At 38.3% G+C, this 17,802-nt stretch overlaps 1 protein-coding gene across 1 annotated transcript; it reads left to right on the forward strand.

Annotated features, from left to right (window-relative positions):
• The first annotated feature begins 4,723 nt into the window (after positions 1–4,723).
• LOC115215673 (tetratricopeptide repeat protein 32) lies at positions 4,724–14,144 on the forward strand. The gene is made up of 3 exons (XM_029784937.2): positions 4,724–5,107; positions 9,190–9,344; positions 13,492–14,144. The coding sequence occupies exons 1-3, from the start codon at positions 4,839–4,841 to the stop codon at positions 13,647–13,649; spliced, it is 582 nt and encodes a 193-aa protein (XP_029640797.1). The 5' UTR covers positions 4,724–4,838; the 3' UTR covers positions 13,650–14,144.
• Positions 14,145–17,802: the final 3,658 nt, after the last annotated feature.

Raw genomic sequence — 17,802 nt, forward strand, 5'->3', positions numbered from 1 at the left:
GGTAGTGAAACATGGGCTGTGACTACAGAGAACATGCGTAGGCTTGAAAGAAATGAAGGTAGCATGATCCGCTGGATGTGTAATGTCAGTGTGCACACACGACAGAGTGTAAGCGCCCTGAGAGAAATGCTGGACATAAGAAGCATGCAAGAGAGATGTTTGCACTGGTATTGTCATGGATGAGGAGAGATGTGTGAAGAAGGAATCCGGGGTAGAGGTAGACCCAGAAAGACATGGGATGAGGTGGTCAAGCATGACCTTCGAATGTTGGGCCTCACAGAGACAATGACGAAAGACTGAGATCTCTGGAGATATGCTGTGACTGCAAAGACCCGACAAATAACATCAGTTTATGGCTGTTTCCTGCACCAATAAATAACGTGAGTTCATGGCTGTTTCCTGCACCAGCTTCATATAGAAGCCCCAGCCCATCAAAAGTAACTTGGATCACAGGATGGCCTGCTGTGCTTACCTTGGATTGTAGGGCGACCTGCTGTGCTTGAGGAGATCTATTGAGTCAAGTACATCAACATCAAGATAAAAATTAAATGGAAATTGTAGTTGTGATACCTGTGCCAGTGGCACGTAAAAAGCACCATCTGAACATGGCCGATGCCAGCGCTGCCTTGACTGGCTTCCATGCCAGTAGCACATAAAAAGCACCAACTGATAGTGGCCGTTGCCAGCCTCCCCTGGCACCTGTGCTGGTGGCACGTAAAAAGCACCCACTACACTCACGGAGTGGTTGGCGTTAGGAAGGGCATCCAGCTATAGAAATACTGCCAGATCAGACTGGAGCCTGGTCTAGCCTCCTGACTTCTCAGACCCCGGTCAAACCATCCAACCCATGCTAGCATGGAAAACAGACGTTAAACGATGATGATGATGTAAATGCATACAACAGAATCAATTATTATTATTATTATTATTATTATTATTATTAGGTGTATTATATTATTCTTATCAGATAAAGTATAAACAGAGGAAAGAGAAAATTATTAAAAGAGAAATAATAGTGGGATTTAAATAATCAATCTGGTTTAAGGGTATTGTATTCTTGTAGGAATGAAAAGGTCTATAAATGAGGAACACACACACACTTATATATATATATGATGTTCAGATGTTCAGAATGCTGGATGGTTGTAAAAATATATATTTATTTACATATCACATATTATTACTTCATATTAGCGCTTTCAACTACTCCTGTAGTTTCATCAGAAATGTCAGTTTAAAAATTTTTGCCTGTATTTATATTATTGGTAAATGAAGTGGGGAGAGAGAGTGTGTGTGTGTATATATATAATGGGGAAGGTGAAAGAGAGAATATGGGTGTGTGTGTTTTAAAACTGTATTTTTCTCTTTTTTCTTTTTTGGGTCTTTTTGTATTTTTTGGATGACACTTGTAAGAAATGGAAAGAGAGAAGGAAAAAGAGGGTTTGTTTTTCAATAGTAGGCGTTGCTATGTATACCCACACATATATCCCTACATATAAACATATATATATCCACATACACTCACATATACATATAGAGGAACCTATTGTGTGTGTACATTTTCATAAACATTCATACATACATGTACTGTGTGATCTTGAAAATGAGAAAGAAAGAAAGGGAAAAAAATAAAAAATAAAAATATAAAGAAAATGTTGTGTCCATTCTTCACATATGTGTGTCTGTATGTGTGTGTGTATGTATGTACACATATTGATATGTGTTTAGGTGTATATATATGTATATCAAACTTTGAATGGTCAACCACCTGTTCTTTTAGAAACCCAAGGGAGTGCCAAGTGAAGAATTATTTTTTTGATTTTTTTTTTGTTAAATATTTAGGTAATTAGATATTGACTATAACTGAGATTAGATTATTTGTGAGTTTATTATGTTTTTTTAAAGCCATATTATATCTAAATAGATAAATACATTTTCTATCTATTCTTACCTTAAAAATTAATATTTAACATTATAATCGATTGTATGACATACTCATAATCGTTAAAGTTTCTAGTTTGATAATAGAGTTTTTTTATAAGAATAATTATTATTTTATTTATTTCTTAAAAAAATCTTGTTTAAATATATTTGATTATTTATTTAACTATTATCATTAACCTGAAGATTGACTATAATCATAATTCGAATTATTAATTGAATTTAAATTATTGTTATTCGAATTAGGTTATGGGCATGAAACGATTGTAGTGGTTTTAATTTTTATCTTATATTAAACTTTTTAATACATATATATATTTAATAAAAGAAAAATTTTTAATATATATATATATATGAATTTATAAATATAAATTAATAATTTTAAATTTTTAACTTTAAATTTAAATTTTGAATTTTATATTTTATATTAATTAATTTATTTCTGTTTTGGATTATGTTTTTCACTGTTTGATTTGCCTAATAGTGGTTTTATCTCTAATTTAATTTATATATATATATATATATATAATGAAATTATTGTATACAGTGCTCAGGTGCTCCACAACTTGTCAGAAAGTGCGTATAGAGTATATGCAGTAATGTACAAATGTCTAGAAAGCGAACAATGTATGAGTCAGATACATGCTTGTGTGTGTATGGAGGGGAGAAAATCAGGTGTAGTGTTGGCAAATCTCAGAAAGCACGGAAGTTTTGAAGGATGCAGTGCTCCGACAACTAACAACTGATGCCGGCAGTTTGTTCCATGCTTCAGCAACTCTCAGCGTGAAAAAATGTTTCCTGAAGTCATGGGAGCTGTGCTGTTTTCTGACTTTGTAAATATGTCCACGGGTGTTAGACGGGTGGAGTTTGAAAAGGTGCTCAGAGTTATTGTTTGTAAGATGGTTGATAATTTTATGGATGTCTGCCAAGTCAGCTGCCAGACGTCGGAGTTTCAATGTGTCCATGCCCAGGGAAGTAAGGCGTTCAGAATATGGCAAATGCCTGATGGAGGGTATTCTTTTGGTTGCACATCGCTGAACGGCTTCCAGACGATTCATATCCTGGGCAAGATAGGGGTTCCAGACCGGTGATGCAGATAGATAGTCGGAGAGCAGCTCACAAAGGATTTGGTGAGTGATGCCAAGACACCCTCAGCCTTCTTGACAATTTTAGCGATTTGTTTTGTCCAACGCAAATCACTGTCGACAATAACACCCAGGTCACGTTCACATGAAGACTTTTTGAGATTAGTGTTTCTCCTCCAAAAATGCATGGTGGTACATTTGCCCACAGCCAGCTTGAGTTGCCAGTCCATGATCCACTGCTGCATTGTGTCCAGGTCTGCTTGCAATAGAGATCTATAGTGTACAGGATCTGACCTCTTTATTTCGAGGTACAGCTTGATGTCATCTGCATATTTCAGCACTGTGGCATTCTTTAAGTTGGCATCTATGTCATTAACATAAGCAACAAATAAAAGGGGGCCAAGAACAGATCCCTGTGGTACACCAGATGTCATCTCATAGGGCGAAGAGTGCTGTCCTAGAACTGTGACAACCTCGTTTCGGCCGAAAATAAAGGACTTCAACCAGTTATAGAGTTCGACTCCTATGCCCAGCGCAGAGGAGCTTCACCATAAGTCTTTTGTGTGGCACAGAGTTAAAAGCCTTAGCAAAGTTCAGGTAAACAACATCCACCCAGTATCCGCGATCAATGATTTGGGTAACGTCCTCAAGAAACTCAATGAGTTGATTACAGCAGCTGGAGCTAGGAATAAATCCAAATTGTGATGGCTGGATGAGGCTGTGAGACTTCCAGAAGTTCCAGAGGGTTTCCCTGATACAGGATTCCATCAGTTTGGTGATGCAGCTAGTAAGACTAACGGCGCGATAGTTGACAGGCGATGTGCGGTCACCTTTTTTGAACAGAGGGATAATACTGGCAGTTTTCCACTGCTCTGGAGTAACACCATTGTCAAGACAGAATTGGAAGAATAGAGAAAGTTGGCTTAGAAGAAAGTACCCACCGCGTTTGAGAAGTAGGTATGTAACACCATCGAGACCAGGAGAGGCATAATTGCGTTTATTCTTAAGGTGGCGTTGTAGCATTGCTGGTGTAAATTGCATAGTAGATATAGAGTCCGGTGTCAGTGGTGATGAAGATGGAACATTTTGGTCTTCGACAGTAAAGATGCCGGCATAGCATCCAACAATGATTTCTGCGCATTCTTCGGGATTGCCAGTAATCTGTCCTGTGTGGGGATTGCGAAGGGGACCAACTGGAGAGTGAAGTCTCTGCTTTGAGTGCACATACTTCCAGAACACTTTGCTGTCAGGGTTGGTTGCAATGTGTTGTTCAAATTCAAGTACTGCCTTTTTTGTCACCTGCTTGAGGTGGTTGGCTGACCTATTGCGCTTTTTCCTGTTGCTCTCTGATTTGTGCAATTTGTATTCCTGTTCAGCATTACGGCGTTCTTTCTTTCTTTCTTTATATATATACTTTATTATATATACTTTCTATATATACTTTATTAAAAAGCAGCATAAATATCATAAAAACTGTTACTCATTGTTTTTAGTTTCCGTTCGTCGGACAGTCTTGTTTATATATATAATTTTGCTTGACAAAATATTTTTCTGCCTAGTCGGCTTTCATTATGATAAAGCTTTTGAAAATTTTCATCCTTTTCGTTAATTTGATACTGAACACGAATACATTCCGAGAATAAAGAATGTAAAAGAATAAATTTTCGAACAAAAACAGAATAGCAGATCGGAATAACCGAATGATTCGGCTGCTTCATTCTTTAACTCTTGAATAACCAACAGACGGTGATGCTTTGTTGACGGTTTTCTCTGAGCATGTTTCTTCATTTGTTTTATATATTTAGTGCGTGAATGTTCCTGGTCAAACAGCTAACGAATTATAATTCCAGAGCTATCAGTAGACAACTGACATTTCCTCGTCGACAGCTTATTTCTAAAGGATTTTCTTTATATTCTGTTGTTTTCACAGAAATGGAAGACATCGCCACCATGTTTCAGAATGCTGAAGAACTGGCAAGTTTTGGCAGACGGGAAGAAGCAATGAATCGATACTCTCAGTTCATAGATCTTGTTGAGTGTAAGCTAAAGGTGCTTCCGAACGAACCAGTAAAATTTAAACTGTAAGAGTTCCTTAATTTTTTTGTCTTCTATGTTTACCAATCTTTTATCGTATAACTTCCTCCCTCTGCTTCATGTCTATGACCCTCTCAATATAGTCAACAAAATAGTTATAGCCAAGTAAATCACACACTATGCTCTTAAACGAAAGAACCAAAGAAAAAAGAGCTACGAACAGATTTCATAAGGTGACTCTAGAATGCTATATCTAAATATAAATAAATAAAATACAAGCAAAAGAGACGGAATGGTCACGAACGGAATGTCATATCATCATGGGACTGTTTCGATCAGCGCTTGTCTGTGACTGCGTTTACCATTATACTACCTACGTCTTTCATAGCTTAGAAAATCTGCTGCATTACTATTATATGCACCAGGTCAACCATGATCAAGTAGACCTATGGAGCAAAGGCGTTCCATTTATGGCTATCCCGCATTATATGTAGCGTTTTTAGGCCTACATTATCCAACTGTTCCTATGAAGACGGTAATGTATTTCAGGTAACCTCTACGATAGTCGAGTGACTGCATAGAGCTTCCCCCTCTTTAAACCGACATCGTGTGTGTGTGTGTACATATTGGTAAATACGAGTATTTGTATAGATGACTGCCTTACCTATCCGTCCCGGTGGATCGTTAGGGTATCTTTGTTTTATTATGGCCCTTGTTCTAAATACCATCGCCCCCCGCTGCCATCGGAGATCAACTTCACCTTTCGTCTTTCTGGAGGGCGAAATAATATTTTCCGTAAAGTATCCTAGATGTGAATAGAATTAATTATAATGGAAGACCAAGACTAAAAACACATTTGGCGAATTCCAGATTGGTTTTTCAACTAATCCATTAAACAAAACAATGTAACGGAGACAAGCCAACGTGGATACTTTTATGTGTTGCTATACCTGCTAGAAATAACAGTCAATCTTCAAATCACGCTCTACCATCTTTAAACGGATAGGAAGAGAAAGAAAGACACCTTGGATGCTGTAATTCTTGATACAGTGTGCCTGGAAAAATGATGGGATGGTCATTGTTGGAAGGTTTTTGACCATACAATTACAAGTGACCTTGGGCTAAACAACAAAAGCTGTTTAAATCGAGCTTGGTTGGTTATATTATAGGGTAATTAAATGTTTTTAATTTTAAATAATCACCACGGACAAAAACATTTACAACGACTGAACTTGAGAGAGAGAGAGAGAGAGAGAGAGAGAGAGAGAGAGAGAGAGATTTAGGAACGAAAATACCAAAATCTTTTGACGCTAATTTCTGAAATTCTCGATCTTTATTCATTTTTTAGTTCAGCACAAGTCATATAGTGGGAATCAACTCTACTATACTGTTGGAAATAATTTTATCTATCTTTTCACCCTCCGTCATATCAGTAGAAGATACCGTTGTATCGCTTTTGAGCTCTACTAATTACATCGACTCTCAATGAAGAAATTTTAATTGTTGAAGTTTAGATCATCTCTGGTCGAACAAACTTCAGATCAAAGATATTCCAGCCATGGTCGTTTCGCCCCCCTCTTCCTGCTCCGGGCGGATAGTATATCCAGGCCTATTGTATTAGCCAAAGTTTAAAATATAAATTTGGGCTTTATGTTAAACCCAATTTTATATAGATTAATAGATTTCCTAAATGAAACAGGCTATTGAAAAGCTTTCCCTTGCGAGACACTCATCTAACAATTGCTTTCCTGTGTGTCGATCGAGTGGATGATATGGTTAAGGGCAGGGTTCATGCAAAATCAAATATTTTACCTGTTGTAATACGTAAATTGAAAGAGTGTTTGCTCTTTCTAACCTATTTCTATTGTTATTGTTCACTTACTTATGTTAATTGCCTTCACAGTGTTTACCGTTTTACAAAATTAAATTTGAAAATTGGACAAAATACAGAACACAATTGAAACAAATTAAAGAGAAAAAAAGGAAAAAACCAAAACAATTCACCACCTTGGGTTGAAAAGTTGGAGGCGCTGATAAACCTTTCTGGTGGCTATTGAGGCACACCAACATGCAGCGGTGCTGCGGGTGATGTCGAAGCTGATGTGCTGGAACAGCCAAGCGCCCTCACAAGCCTCACCAGTTACCTCTGCAAGACAAGTTGCCAGTGAAGACAGGAAACTCGCAGTTAGTGGTCTGACCCCACCAAACGTCTTGAATGTCACAGGATGGAAAACGCAGTTGGCTGACAGGTCGCAGTATTTCAGGATTTTGTTCCGCTCAGCCACAGCAGCTGTGGATCTCACCCTGGCCACAGCATCTAGGATGAGAAGAAGCAAAGGAGTCACTAACTGTGACATCCCAAATAAGGCATCTGCCTTGCAACCAGGGGCACAGGGTAGGCCGTCAGGTCTCTTCCCATCACATCTGGACAATCCAAATGGTTCCAAGATGGAGGGAATGTTTGCCGTGGCCAAGCTCCTCTTGAGTATCAGGTTCAACTCTGTATGACACGCGAAGTGACCAACATTCAGGCAGCAAGAAAGGCCATGGAGGACTGTGGAGTTGAGGAGTTTGCCACAACAACAGATCAAACCCGTGCATATATCAGCTCCCACTCTGAGGGCAATGGAGACACAAAGTTCGTCCAAGCTGAGTAGGCCACCAACATTAGCCACAGGGATGACAACAACAATCCACTCACCTGAGTATTTGATGCTAGCAGACAGTAAATGGCACCAAAGTATTTTTCATTTTATTCAAACATTAATGTGGGATTCAAGGGAGATTTGACAGCTAAAACTCAGGAAAAGTTGTAGGATTAGGAAGTTAACTTCACAATAACAGGTTTCCAAATTTGATTCCACTGGTAAGCAGCTTAACTTCTATTATAGGCTTGTGTGTGAAATTGGGTTGGTAGAGACTATACAAAAGCTCATCAGATGGACTACTTGTCACCTGGTTCATCACTACTGCCTAACCCTTTATTCTGTCACAAGCATTCAAACTAGGTGTCCGGACTAAAGGCATCAAAATCTTTCTCCCTTTTTCTCAAGAGCTTTGGAAGCCCTGAAAATAGTTGTGGATGCTGTCCTTTTTCCTCAGACTAAACCACACAATAAATACATGAATATATAAAAAGGGCTTCCTCATTAGCTCAGGGCTACTTTTCATTGCTATTTTACCTGTTCAATTTAACAACTTACTCCCTCCCTACTAGCTTTGAAATCCTGCATCTCAGCCCAGATAAAATGTGATGACCACAGTTAGAAATGCCAATTGACTATTTCATCTGAGTTTACTGCTTCTGTGCCCATAGTCCTTGTGAAGCTAATTGCTACATCAGGGACAGTTCTAATCCTTTATCTAAAATATGTAAATGCAACCTCCTGTTTGATTGTCCCTTGATTACCTGTGCTGGTGCCACATATTTTACAGTACACTCTGTATAGTGGTTGGTGTTAGAAAGGGCATCTAACTGTGGAAACCATGCTATGTTAGGGCAGGGGAAATAAACACTGGTTGTCAAATGGAGAGAGACAATCACAACTTCTTCCCTGCACCCACATGTAAGTGCAGTCTTCCAACTTGCCAGATCCTGTCAAACTATCTCACTCATGGCAGCATGGAAGGAGGATATTAAATGATGATGAAGATGTCATCTATATATGATGGGTGTTACACATACTCATGTCAAATTCATTCACAAGACATCAGTCAGCCTGGAGCAACAGTAAAAGATACTTGCCCAAGATGCCATGCAGTGGAACTGAACCTGAACCCATGGAATTACAAAACATACTTCTTAACCACACACCATTGTCTGTACCTAGATAAAGGATATTCAGAATCAATTAAAAATATTATTTTTCTCCACTTCAAAAGTAATTTTTTCTTTTTATTTCATATCTTTTAAATATAATATATTTTGTATTATTTTCTACTCTTGTGCAAAGCTCTGAATTTTTCGGTAAGTTTTTTTTCTTGAATTGATTCATTTTGCAACTGTAATTTGATTTCTAGTTAAAACTTTCATTAATGCTCTTCAGAAATACATGATTGATACAACTTCCCATTTCCCTTTGCCTGACATAATTTCCATGTAAGGAATTGTCATTCATTTCCATTGTAGACAAGAACAGATTGCTCTGGCATACAACAATCGTGGTCATCTTCGATATTTGAATGTTGACTTTCCTGAAGCTGTTAGTGATTATACAAAAGGTTTAGATCATACACAACTTCCAGTAACCTATTATAACCGAGGACTTATTCATTACAGGCTTGGTGAGTTTATTGCACATTTTTTTTTTTTTTATCATTGTTACAAAATCTGAAGATATATTAATTCTTCAGTTATCAGACTGGTGTTTCTTTATAAAACAAAAATCTTTCTGCAAACTGTTTTGGAGCTAATTTTGTTCAACTGAGCTTTGAATTTTAAGATTAATCACTCTAAAAAAATTTGTCATTTAACTAATCTAAGTCAGGTTTATATATATACTAGCTTTTGGACCCGATTTCATTTGGGTCTGTTCTTGAACTGCCTCATTTTAAAAACATGAAAAGTTTTTTAAAATAACGAAAAGTTTATTAAAAAATTAATTGGATAAAGGCAAGTATGCAAATGGATAATAGTCTCTCAAAAAGCCATCACTCACATACAACTCAATTTCGCAGAATCAGTGTCGCAACGTGAATGCATGAGTCAATAGTTTGACTGGCTGAAGTGATCAGGTTGCACATGCCAGTCCTTTTGAGACTACCACTCTTGTTTTTTCCAATCCTAAAAGACAAAATGCAAACTGAATGGTTTGGAAAAATGGGAAAGGAAAAATTTTAAAGGGAGGGTGGCGCATAGACAACTGGTGTTCAATAAGAAGAAAGAGTTGTGTAGCATTGAGAGGACGGCGTGGAATTTTTAAGGTGACTGTGAGTGAAAAAGGAAAAAAATGTTAAATACGGGTGAACAGTCTTCATCAAAATAAAAACACATAGCTTACAGTTGTATTTGAAATGACGCAACCATTGAAAAGGCAATATAGATAGTTAGTCCCCTTCGCAATCCCCACACAGGACAGATTACTGGCAATCCCAAAGAATGTGCAGAAATCATTGCTGGATGCTATGCCGGCATCTTTACTGTTGAAGACCAAAATGTTCCATCTTCATCACCACTGACATCGGACTCCATATCTACTATGCTATTTACACCAGCAATGCTGCAACGCCACCTTAAGAATAAACGCAATTATGCCTCTCCTCGTCTCGATGGTGTTACATACCTACTTCTCAAACGCGGTGGGTACTTTCTTCTAAGCCAACTTTCTCTATTCTTCCAATTCTGTTTTGACAATGGTGTTACTCCAGAACAGTGGAAAACTGCCAGTGTCATCCCTCTGTTCAAAAAAGGCGACCGCACATCACCTGTCAACTATCGCCCCATCAGTCTTACTAGCTGCATCACCAAACTGATGGAATCCTGTATCAGAGAAACCCTCTGGAACTTCTGGAAGTCTCACAGCCTCATCCAGCCGTCACAATTCGGATTTATTCCTAACTCCAGCTGCTGTAATCAACTCATCGAGTTTCTTGAGGATGTTACCCAAATCACTGATTGCGGATCCTGGTGGATGTTGTTTACCTGGACTTTGCTAAGGCTTTTAACTCTGTGCCATACAAAAGACTTATGGTGAAGCTTTCTGCGTTGGGTGTAAGAGATGAGCTCTATAACTGGTTGAAGTCCTTTATTTTCGGCCAAAAAGAGGTTGTCACAGTTCTAGGACAGCACTCTTCGCCCTATGAGATGACATCTGGTGTACCACAGGGATCTGTTCTTGGCCCCCTTTTATTTGTTGCATATGTTAATGACATAGATGCCAACTTAAAGAATGCCACAGTGCTGAAATATGCAGATGACATCAAGCTGTACCTCGAAATAAAGAGGTCAAATCCTGTACACTATAGATCCCTATTGCAAGCAGACCTGGACACAATGCAGCAGTAGATCATGGACTGGCAACTCAAGCTGGCTGTGGGCAAATGTACCACCATGCATTTTGGGAGGAGAAACCCAGTGTCCACCTACTCCCTCCACAACACTAGTCTCAAAAAGTCTTCATGTGAACGTGACCTGGGTGTTATTGTCGACAGTGATTTGCGTTGGACAAAACAAATCGCTAAAATTGTCAAGAAGGCTGAGGGTGTCTTGGCATCACTCACCAAATCGTTTGTGAGCCGCTCTCCAGCTATCTATCTGTGGCTTTATATAGCTATGGTAAGACCTCACCTGGAATTTGCATCACCGGTCTGGAACCCCTATCTTGCCCAGGATATGAATCGTCTGGAAGCCATTCAGCGACGTGCAACCAAAAGAATACCCTCCATCAGTCATTTGCCATATCCTGAATGCCTTACTTCCCTGGGCATGGACACATTGAAACTCCGACATCTGGCAGCTGACTTGGCAGACACCCATAAAATTATTAACCATCTTACAAACAATAACTCTGAGCACCTTTTCAAACTCCACCCATCTAATACCCATGGACATATTTACAAAGTCAGAAAACAGCACAGCTCCCATGACTTCAGGAAACATTTTTTCACGCTGAGAGTTGCTGAAGCGTGGAACAAACTGCCGGCATCAATTGTTAGTTGTTGGAGCACTGCATCCTTCAAAACTTCCATGCTTTCTGAGATTCGCCAACACTACATCTGATTTTCTCCCCTCCATACACACACAAGCATGTATCTGACTCATACATTGTTCGCTTTCCAAACATTTTTACATTACTGCATATACTCTATACGCACTTTCTGACAAGTTGTGGTGCACCTGAGCACTGTATACAATAATTTCATTATTATTATAGCATGATGGGGGCCACTAAGGATTCTAAAAAAGCATGGAAAATAAGTGAATTTAATAAGCTTAACAACTAACAAAAACGTATTGGTTTACATAGAATGAAGTGTTAACCAAAAAGTGAAAAGATAATAAAATGAAGAAATATAGCTCATTGAAAAATTAATGTTCAAAGAAGTAGTAAACCATTGCAATTTTTTGAAGAAATCGAGAGGCATTTATTTCTATGACCATTGAATTAAGATCTCTAAGTAGCAATCGAATAAAAGTAATTCAGCTTTAATAATGGACCAATCTATCCATGCAAGTAAGATAAAGTAAAAATGTGATAGTATTGTATTGTGGGATACTATTGATGCGTCATTAATTAAAAAATCAATAAGCCTTCTCGGTGAAACAGGAAAAAATCACGCCTGTCATCTCGTGCCACTAAATCAAGAAAATAAAATTAAAAATAACCGTAAACGTGATTATTTTTGTACTTAGCGGCAGAATTTTTGAATGAATCAAAATCCCAAAACTATTTCTCATCAAATCCTACAGAGTGGTATAATTTTTATGTAGAACAAATCAAAGATGCAAGCAGTAACCACAGCTTTTGAGATGGATATTTCTAACCTAGTCCAGTCGCTTCCTCACCTCATTTTACATGTCCTTGTAAATCAGGTATATTAGGTTCTCCAAAGCACATGTGAAGCTGCTTTTCACTGTGAAATATTGCCTCTGTTTGAAGGAAAACTCTGTTCCCTCAATTAAATTAAAGCATATCCCACCGTTGGGTCTGCCGCATTTTTTTACTGACAGCTTCTGTGTTGGGATATGTGTCAATTTAATTGAGGGATCAGAGTTCTCCTTCAAACAGGAACAACATTTCATAGTGAAAAGCAGCTTCACATGTGCTTCGGAGAACCTGATATACGCACTAACCTGCTCTGGGTGTCAAGAGCAATATATAGGCCAAACAAAAAACAGTCTACGTCAAAGGATGGCTCTGCACAGATCCCAAATCAAAATTCCCAGAAACAGAAAATTAGCATTCAGCCAACACATTGACATTTGCACCAATAACAAAAATCCAAGCTTCAGAATTTTTCCCCCTAAATCAATTCAGGGACGATACAACCTGTTGCCAACAAATTAGTCAAGAGATTCTCTTTATTACAAAATACAGACCCCTTTTGAACACATCTACAACAAACAACATATCCCCCACAGCCTTAGAATAACACAAACACACACGCAAATATTAAAAATGTTACATTCAAAAGATACTCAAGAATTCATGGCTTGCCCACCTGAAAAGTGAGAAAGAGAAAGAGAGAGGTTAAGAAAAAGATATGACTACAGAATAGGATAGAAAAGCAGTAAAGCGGGAAAATAGTGTGACAGCAGATTACAGATAGGTAATGTGTGTGTGTGTGTGTTTTTCAAAAATCACTGATGGTATTTAGATATTTATTTGTATGCTGTATATTTTGTAAATCTATAATAGATATTTTTCATTTTGTTTGTTTGTTTATTTTGACTGTTTGTTTGTTACTACTAAACTAGTTTTCTGAATTGCAGGTTATTTTGATGAAGCTATCAGGGACATGCAAGAGGCTCTTAATCTTGACCCAAATTTCGAAAGTGCAAAACATTGTTTGCACCAGTCAACAGAAGACAAAAATGTTCACAATAATCATGAATTGATAGATGAGAGAACCCATAGTAATTTCAGTTGAAGACAATTAATTAAAGATAGTTGAAGTTATATAATTACTTATAAATGGGACAATACTAGTGTACCTGTTTAATAATTATAATTCACCAAAGAAAGCAATTAAAAAACACACAGTACTTATAATTATTGCATGTCCCACACTCATCTGAATCTCTTAATTTCAAATGGATCTTTCCAAATTTTACATTTATCTCATTTAATGGAGTATTTAAATGTCCTATGGTAATTCAGATATATCTCAGTATTTTAACATATCTAAATTTCCATTTGCTTGTAAAAAAATTCATATTGCAAGAACAATACTAATTACAAACATTGGCTGCAGAATATTTCATTAAAAGTGAAGAGCTACATGATAAACTAATGCATTATACATCAATAAAAATGTGACTGACTCAAAATCAACACAAAAGAACTTTATAATGCAAATACTAAAAATTGTCTAATATAATGCTGTAAAGACTGACTTCATTAAAGCATATATTATTTGTAAAAATTATAAAGACTTGATCTTTGTTATCTAGTTATATTTGATACATCTTATTACGAACTGAGTTTTTTTTTTTTGATATGTTAAATGTGCAAACATTATGGTATTGTTAACCATGAATGATGGTATCTCAATATATATGAATGGCAGTGAGCTGGCAGGTTTTACCATGCCACCTCAAATTCCGATGAGATCGACTTTGCCTTTCGTCCTTTCAGGGTCGATTAAATAAGTACCAGTTACGCACTGGGATCGATATAATCGACTTAATCCGTTTGTCTGTCCTTGTTTGTCCTCTCTGTGTTTAGCCCCTTGTGGGTAGTAAAGAAATAGGTCTTACCATGCCACACTAAATGCTTCATGACATTTTTGTCTGTCTTTATGTTCTGAGTTCTAATTTTGCCAAGTTCAACTTTGCCTTTCATCCTTTCAGAGTTGATAAAAAATTTACTTGTTGAGAACTGGGGTCAACTCACCCCCTTCCCTGAAATTGTTGGCTTTGTGCCAAAATCTGAAATCAATATATATGAATTGAGTTAACAAATATATTTCAACTGAAATTTATTACTACATACAAGCAGGATATTATTAGAGAATATGTTTCTAATTCTAAAAATTAAAATGATCCAAAGTTGAGCATTGATATTAACATAAATTCATAGGCGCAGGAGTGGCTGTGTGGTAAGTAGCTTGCTTACCAACCACACGGTTCCGGGTTCAGTCCCACTGCGTGGCATCTTGGGCAAGTGTCTTCTGCTATAGCCCCAGGCAGACCAATGCCTTGTGAGTGGATTTTGGTAGACAGAAACTGAAAGAAGCCTGTCGTATATATGTATGTGTGTGTATACGTTTGTGTGTCTATGTTTGTCCCCCTAGCATTGCTTGACAACCGATGGTGGTGTGTTTATGCCCCTGTCACTTAGCAGTTCGGCAAAAGAGACCGATAGAATAAGTACTGGGCTTACAAAGAATAAGTCCCGGGGTCGATCTGCTCGACTAAAGGCGATGCTCCAGCATGGCCGCAGTGAAATGACTGAAACAAGTAAAAGAGAGAAAAGAGAAAGAGAGAGTTGTTCTTTGTATACGAGCTTGATTAAGACGTCTAGTGTATTTTATTTATTAATGTTTCATAACTATTTGAATTCCCAATATATTTCTGTTGTAGCGAACTCTAGTGAGCTTCCTCTCTCTATTATATAACAGACATACGAACATAGCAGGTAACAGCTAACCTTTGGGCACTGTTTTGGACCCCGTTGTGTCTACCACTCTGATTGTTTGGTATTGGCGCAATTTGTCTCTTACTCTATCATGCGCCAATATACAACCCAACCAATCACAGCCTTCAAATAAGTCACATGAGAGTCTTTTCTAAACTGCATTTGAGCCACCCATCAGCTATAAAAGCTCACCCCTCTAGTCTCAATATCAATTGGTTTCAGACCTTCTAAGGTCTAACCACTGACCACATTACAGCAAGCTCTATCTTCATCACCACCATGATGTCTCTCACCAACATCGTCGACAACATCTACACAGCACTGGTTCTAACATTGCTGTTCATGAGTTCTTCACCAGGGTTAACAGCTAACATACAACCCATGCAGATGCATGGAGAGATATGAATAAATGTACATCAACCACCTCCATTCAGCTTGTGTATATATACATGTGATCACAATAAACGTATTTAAAGTTATCATCTTGTTCCGTGTATTTCTTTACCAGGTTACCAAACAACAACCTAACCATCTAAACTGTTATACTCTGATTGGGATATTTTACAAAAGCAATAGCAAATCATTCTATATTAGCTGAGTAAACTTCACATGCAAAGTTCCATGTGACATTCTATCTAACTACATCAAAAATTGGGCATGCACTGTATGTGTATGTATGTATTGTCATTCGATCCCATTCTCCAACCTTGAGAGCATGGAATATGAGAACTTTGATGGACCCGCAAACCACAAAGCAAACTGAAAGGTGTACTGCACTTGTCTTCCAAGAACTCACCCCCTTCAACATTGACATAGTCGCTCTGAGTGAGACTTTGTCTAGCGACAGCAGCATAAAGTAAGCTAGCTTTCTTTTGTAAAGAAAGTATGCCAATCAGTGTGCTAGACAATTCAATTCCCAATTTGGCCTTCTGAATCATGTCAGGTATCATGGAGGCACCAGATGAACCAAACTTGGACACAAGTGGTGCCAATGTAATGACATAACTGTATCTGTAAGGGCTATTAGACTCATGGATGTTATATCATCTTGGTATGCAAAAATAAATTGACTGAAAAATGAATTAGGAAGGAGAGATGATGAGCATGTTCCACATATGACACTGCCTTATGAGTATTAGGTCCGGCTGGTGCCAATGTTTGGAACATGGGTTCATCCACGATACTTTGTGCTGCTGTTTCAGCTGGAAATATGTGTTAGTTACACACAATCCATGGAGTTTGCATAGTTCCAGCAAGTGCTGCCCATTTTCATTCATCTTCCTGATCCCGTGTTTTCCTAGACCAGCCGGTCAAGTTGTAGATTTGACACCCACTCTAGCATTGAAGGGTTTCTCTTGATGGTATCCTGCTTAGCTTTGATGACAATTGATTGTAGAACTCATTTTTCAAGTCCTGGTTGAAGTATGAGGCAGGTGCGTAAGCACTGACCAAGGTGGCCAGTTGCAGACATAGCATCCTCTCTGTCCCTTCATCATTGAGTTCCACCATCTTCAGAAGTGAGTTTTTCATTGCAAAGCCAACTCCATGTTCTCTAACATCCCCATCACTTTTCCTTTGTCAGAAGAATCTATAATCCTGTTCGCGTAAAGTTCCTCTCTCTGACAGGTGCGTTTCCTGAAGAGCGGTGATGTTCACCTGGACTCTCAGTAGTTTGGTGTCGATGGTGGCTGTTTTGCATGCAGTTTCGATTTCTCAATAGTTGTCGGACAATCCTGGAAATAGAGTCTGAACATTCCAGCAACCGAGTTTAAGGGCTGGTTGCCTGATTTACAATTTCTTGTTTTTGTTTGGTGCAAAGTTTACAGTCCATGTTTCAGAACATATGTATTCCTGAGCCCTATGCACCCTGTAAGGCAGACAGACTATGACAGGGCAGGACCTATCTGGCTGGGGACTGCCCAACTTGAGGCAGGCAGTGACTATCCAGTAAGACATTGAGGTCTCTTCCACCATTGAAAACAGCTCTATGTCAGCTGAGCAAAGACTTATCACTGTAACTGCGGTTTACTGTGTTGTTCCATCACAAATCACAAATCTAGAGCGTCCTCTCCAGGGCGAAGGCCTGGGCAGCTTTTGTGGAAGACTTGCAGTTGCCCATGTGACAGGTACCCCCTCTCCACATCACCGATAGTATCCAAGGGAAAGGCAGAGTCCAGTACAGCTTGGGATTGGTGTGTAGCATGAATTATCAGTGAGGTTGAGTATAACTTCAAAACTACCTTCAGGACTCCAGCTCCGGATTTCTTCTCAGGGTTTTCTCCCCAACAAGTCAATAGACCAATAACTGACCAGCCAGCATTGAATTGGTTTGGCATGCCCTCTTTCTCACTCATGTACAAATTTTATCTGTCAGCCAGAGAGGTAATCAGGCCTAAACCATTACTAAGTTTATTCTTAGGTTCTTACCATCTGAGACTAAATTT

This window comes from Octopus sinensis, linkage group LG9, assembly GCF_006345805.1.
Source record: "Octopus sinensis linkage group LG9, ASM634580v1, whole genome shotgun sequence".
NCBI classification, from domain to species: Eukaryota; Metazoa; Mollusca; class Cephalopoda; order Octopoda; family Octopodidae; genus Octopus; species Octopus sinensis.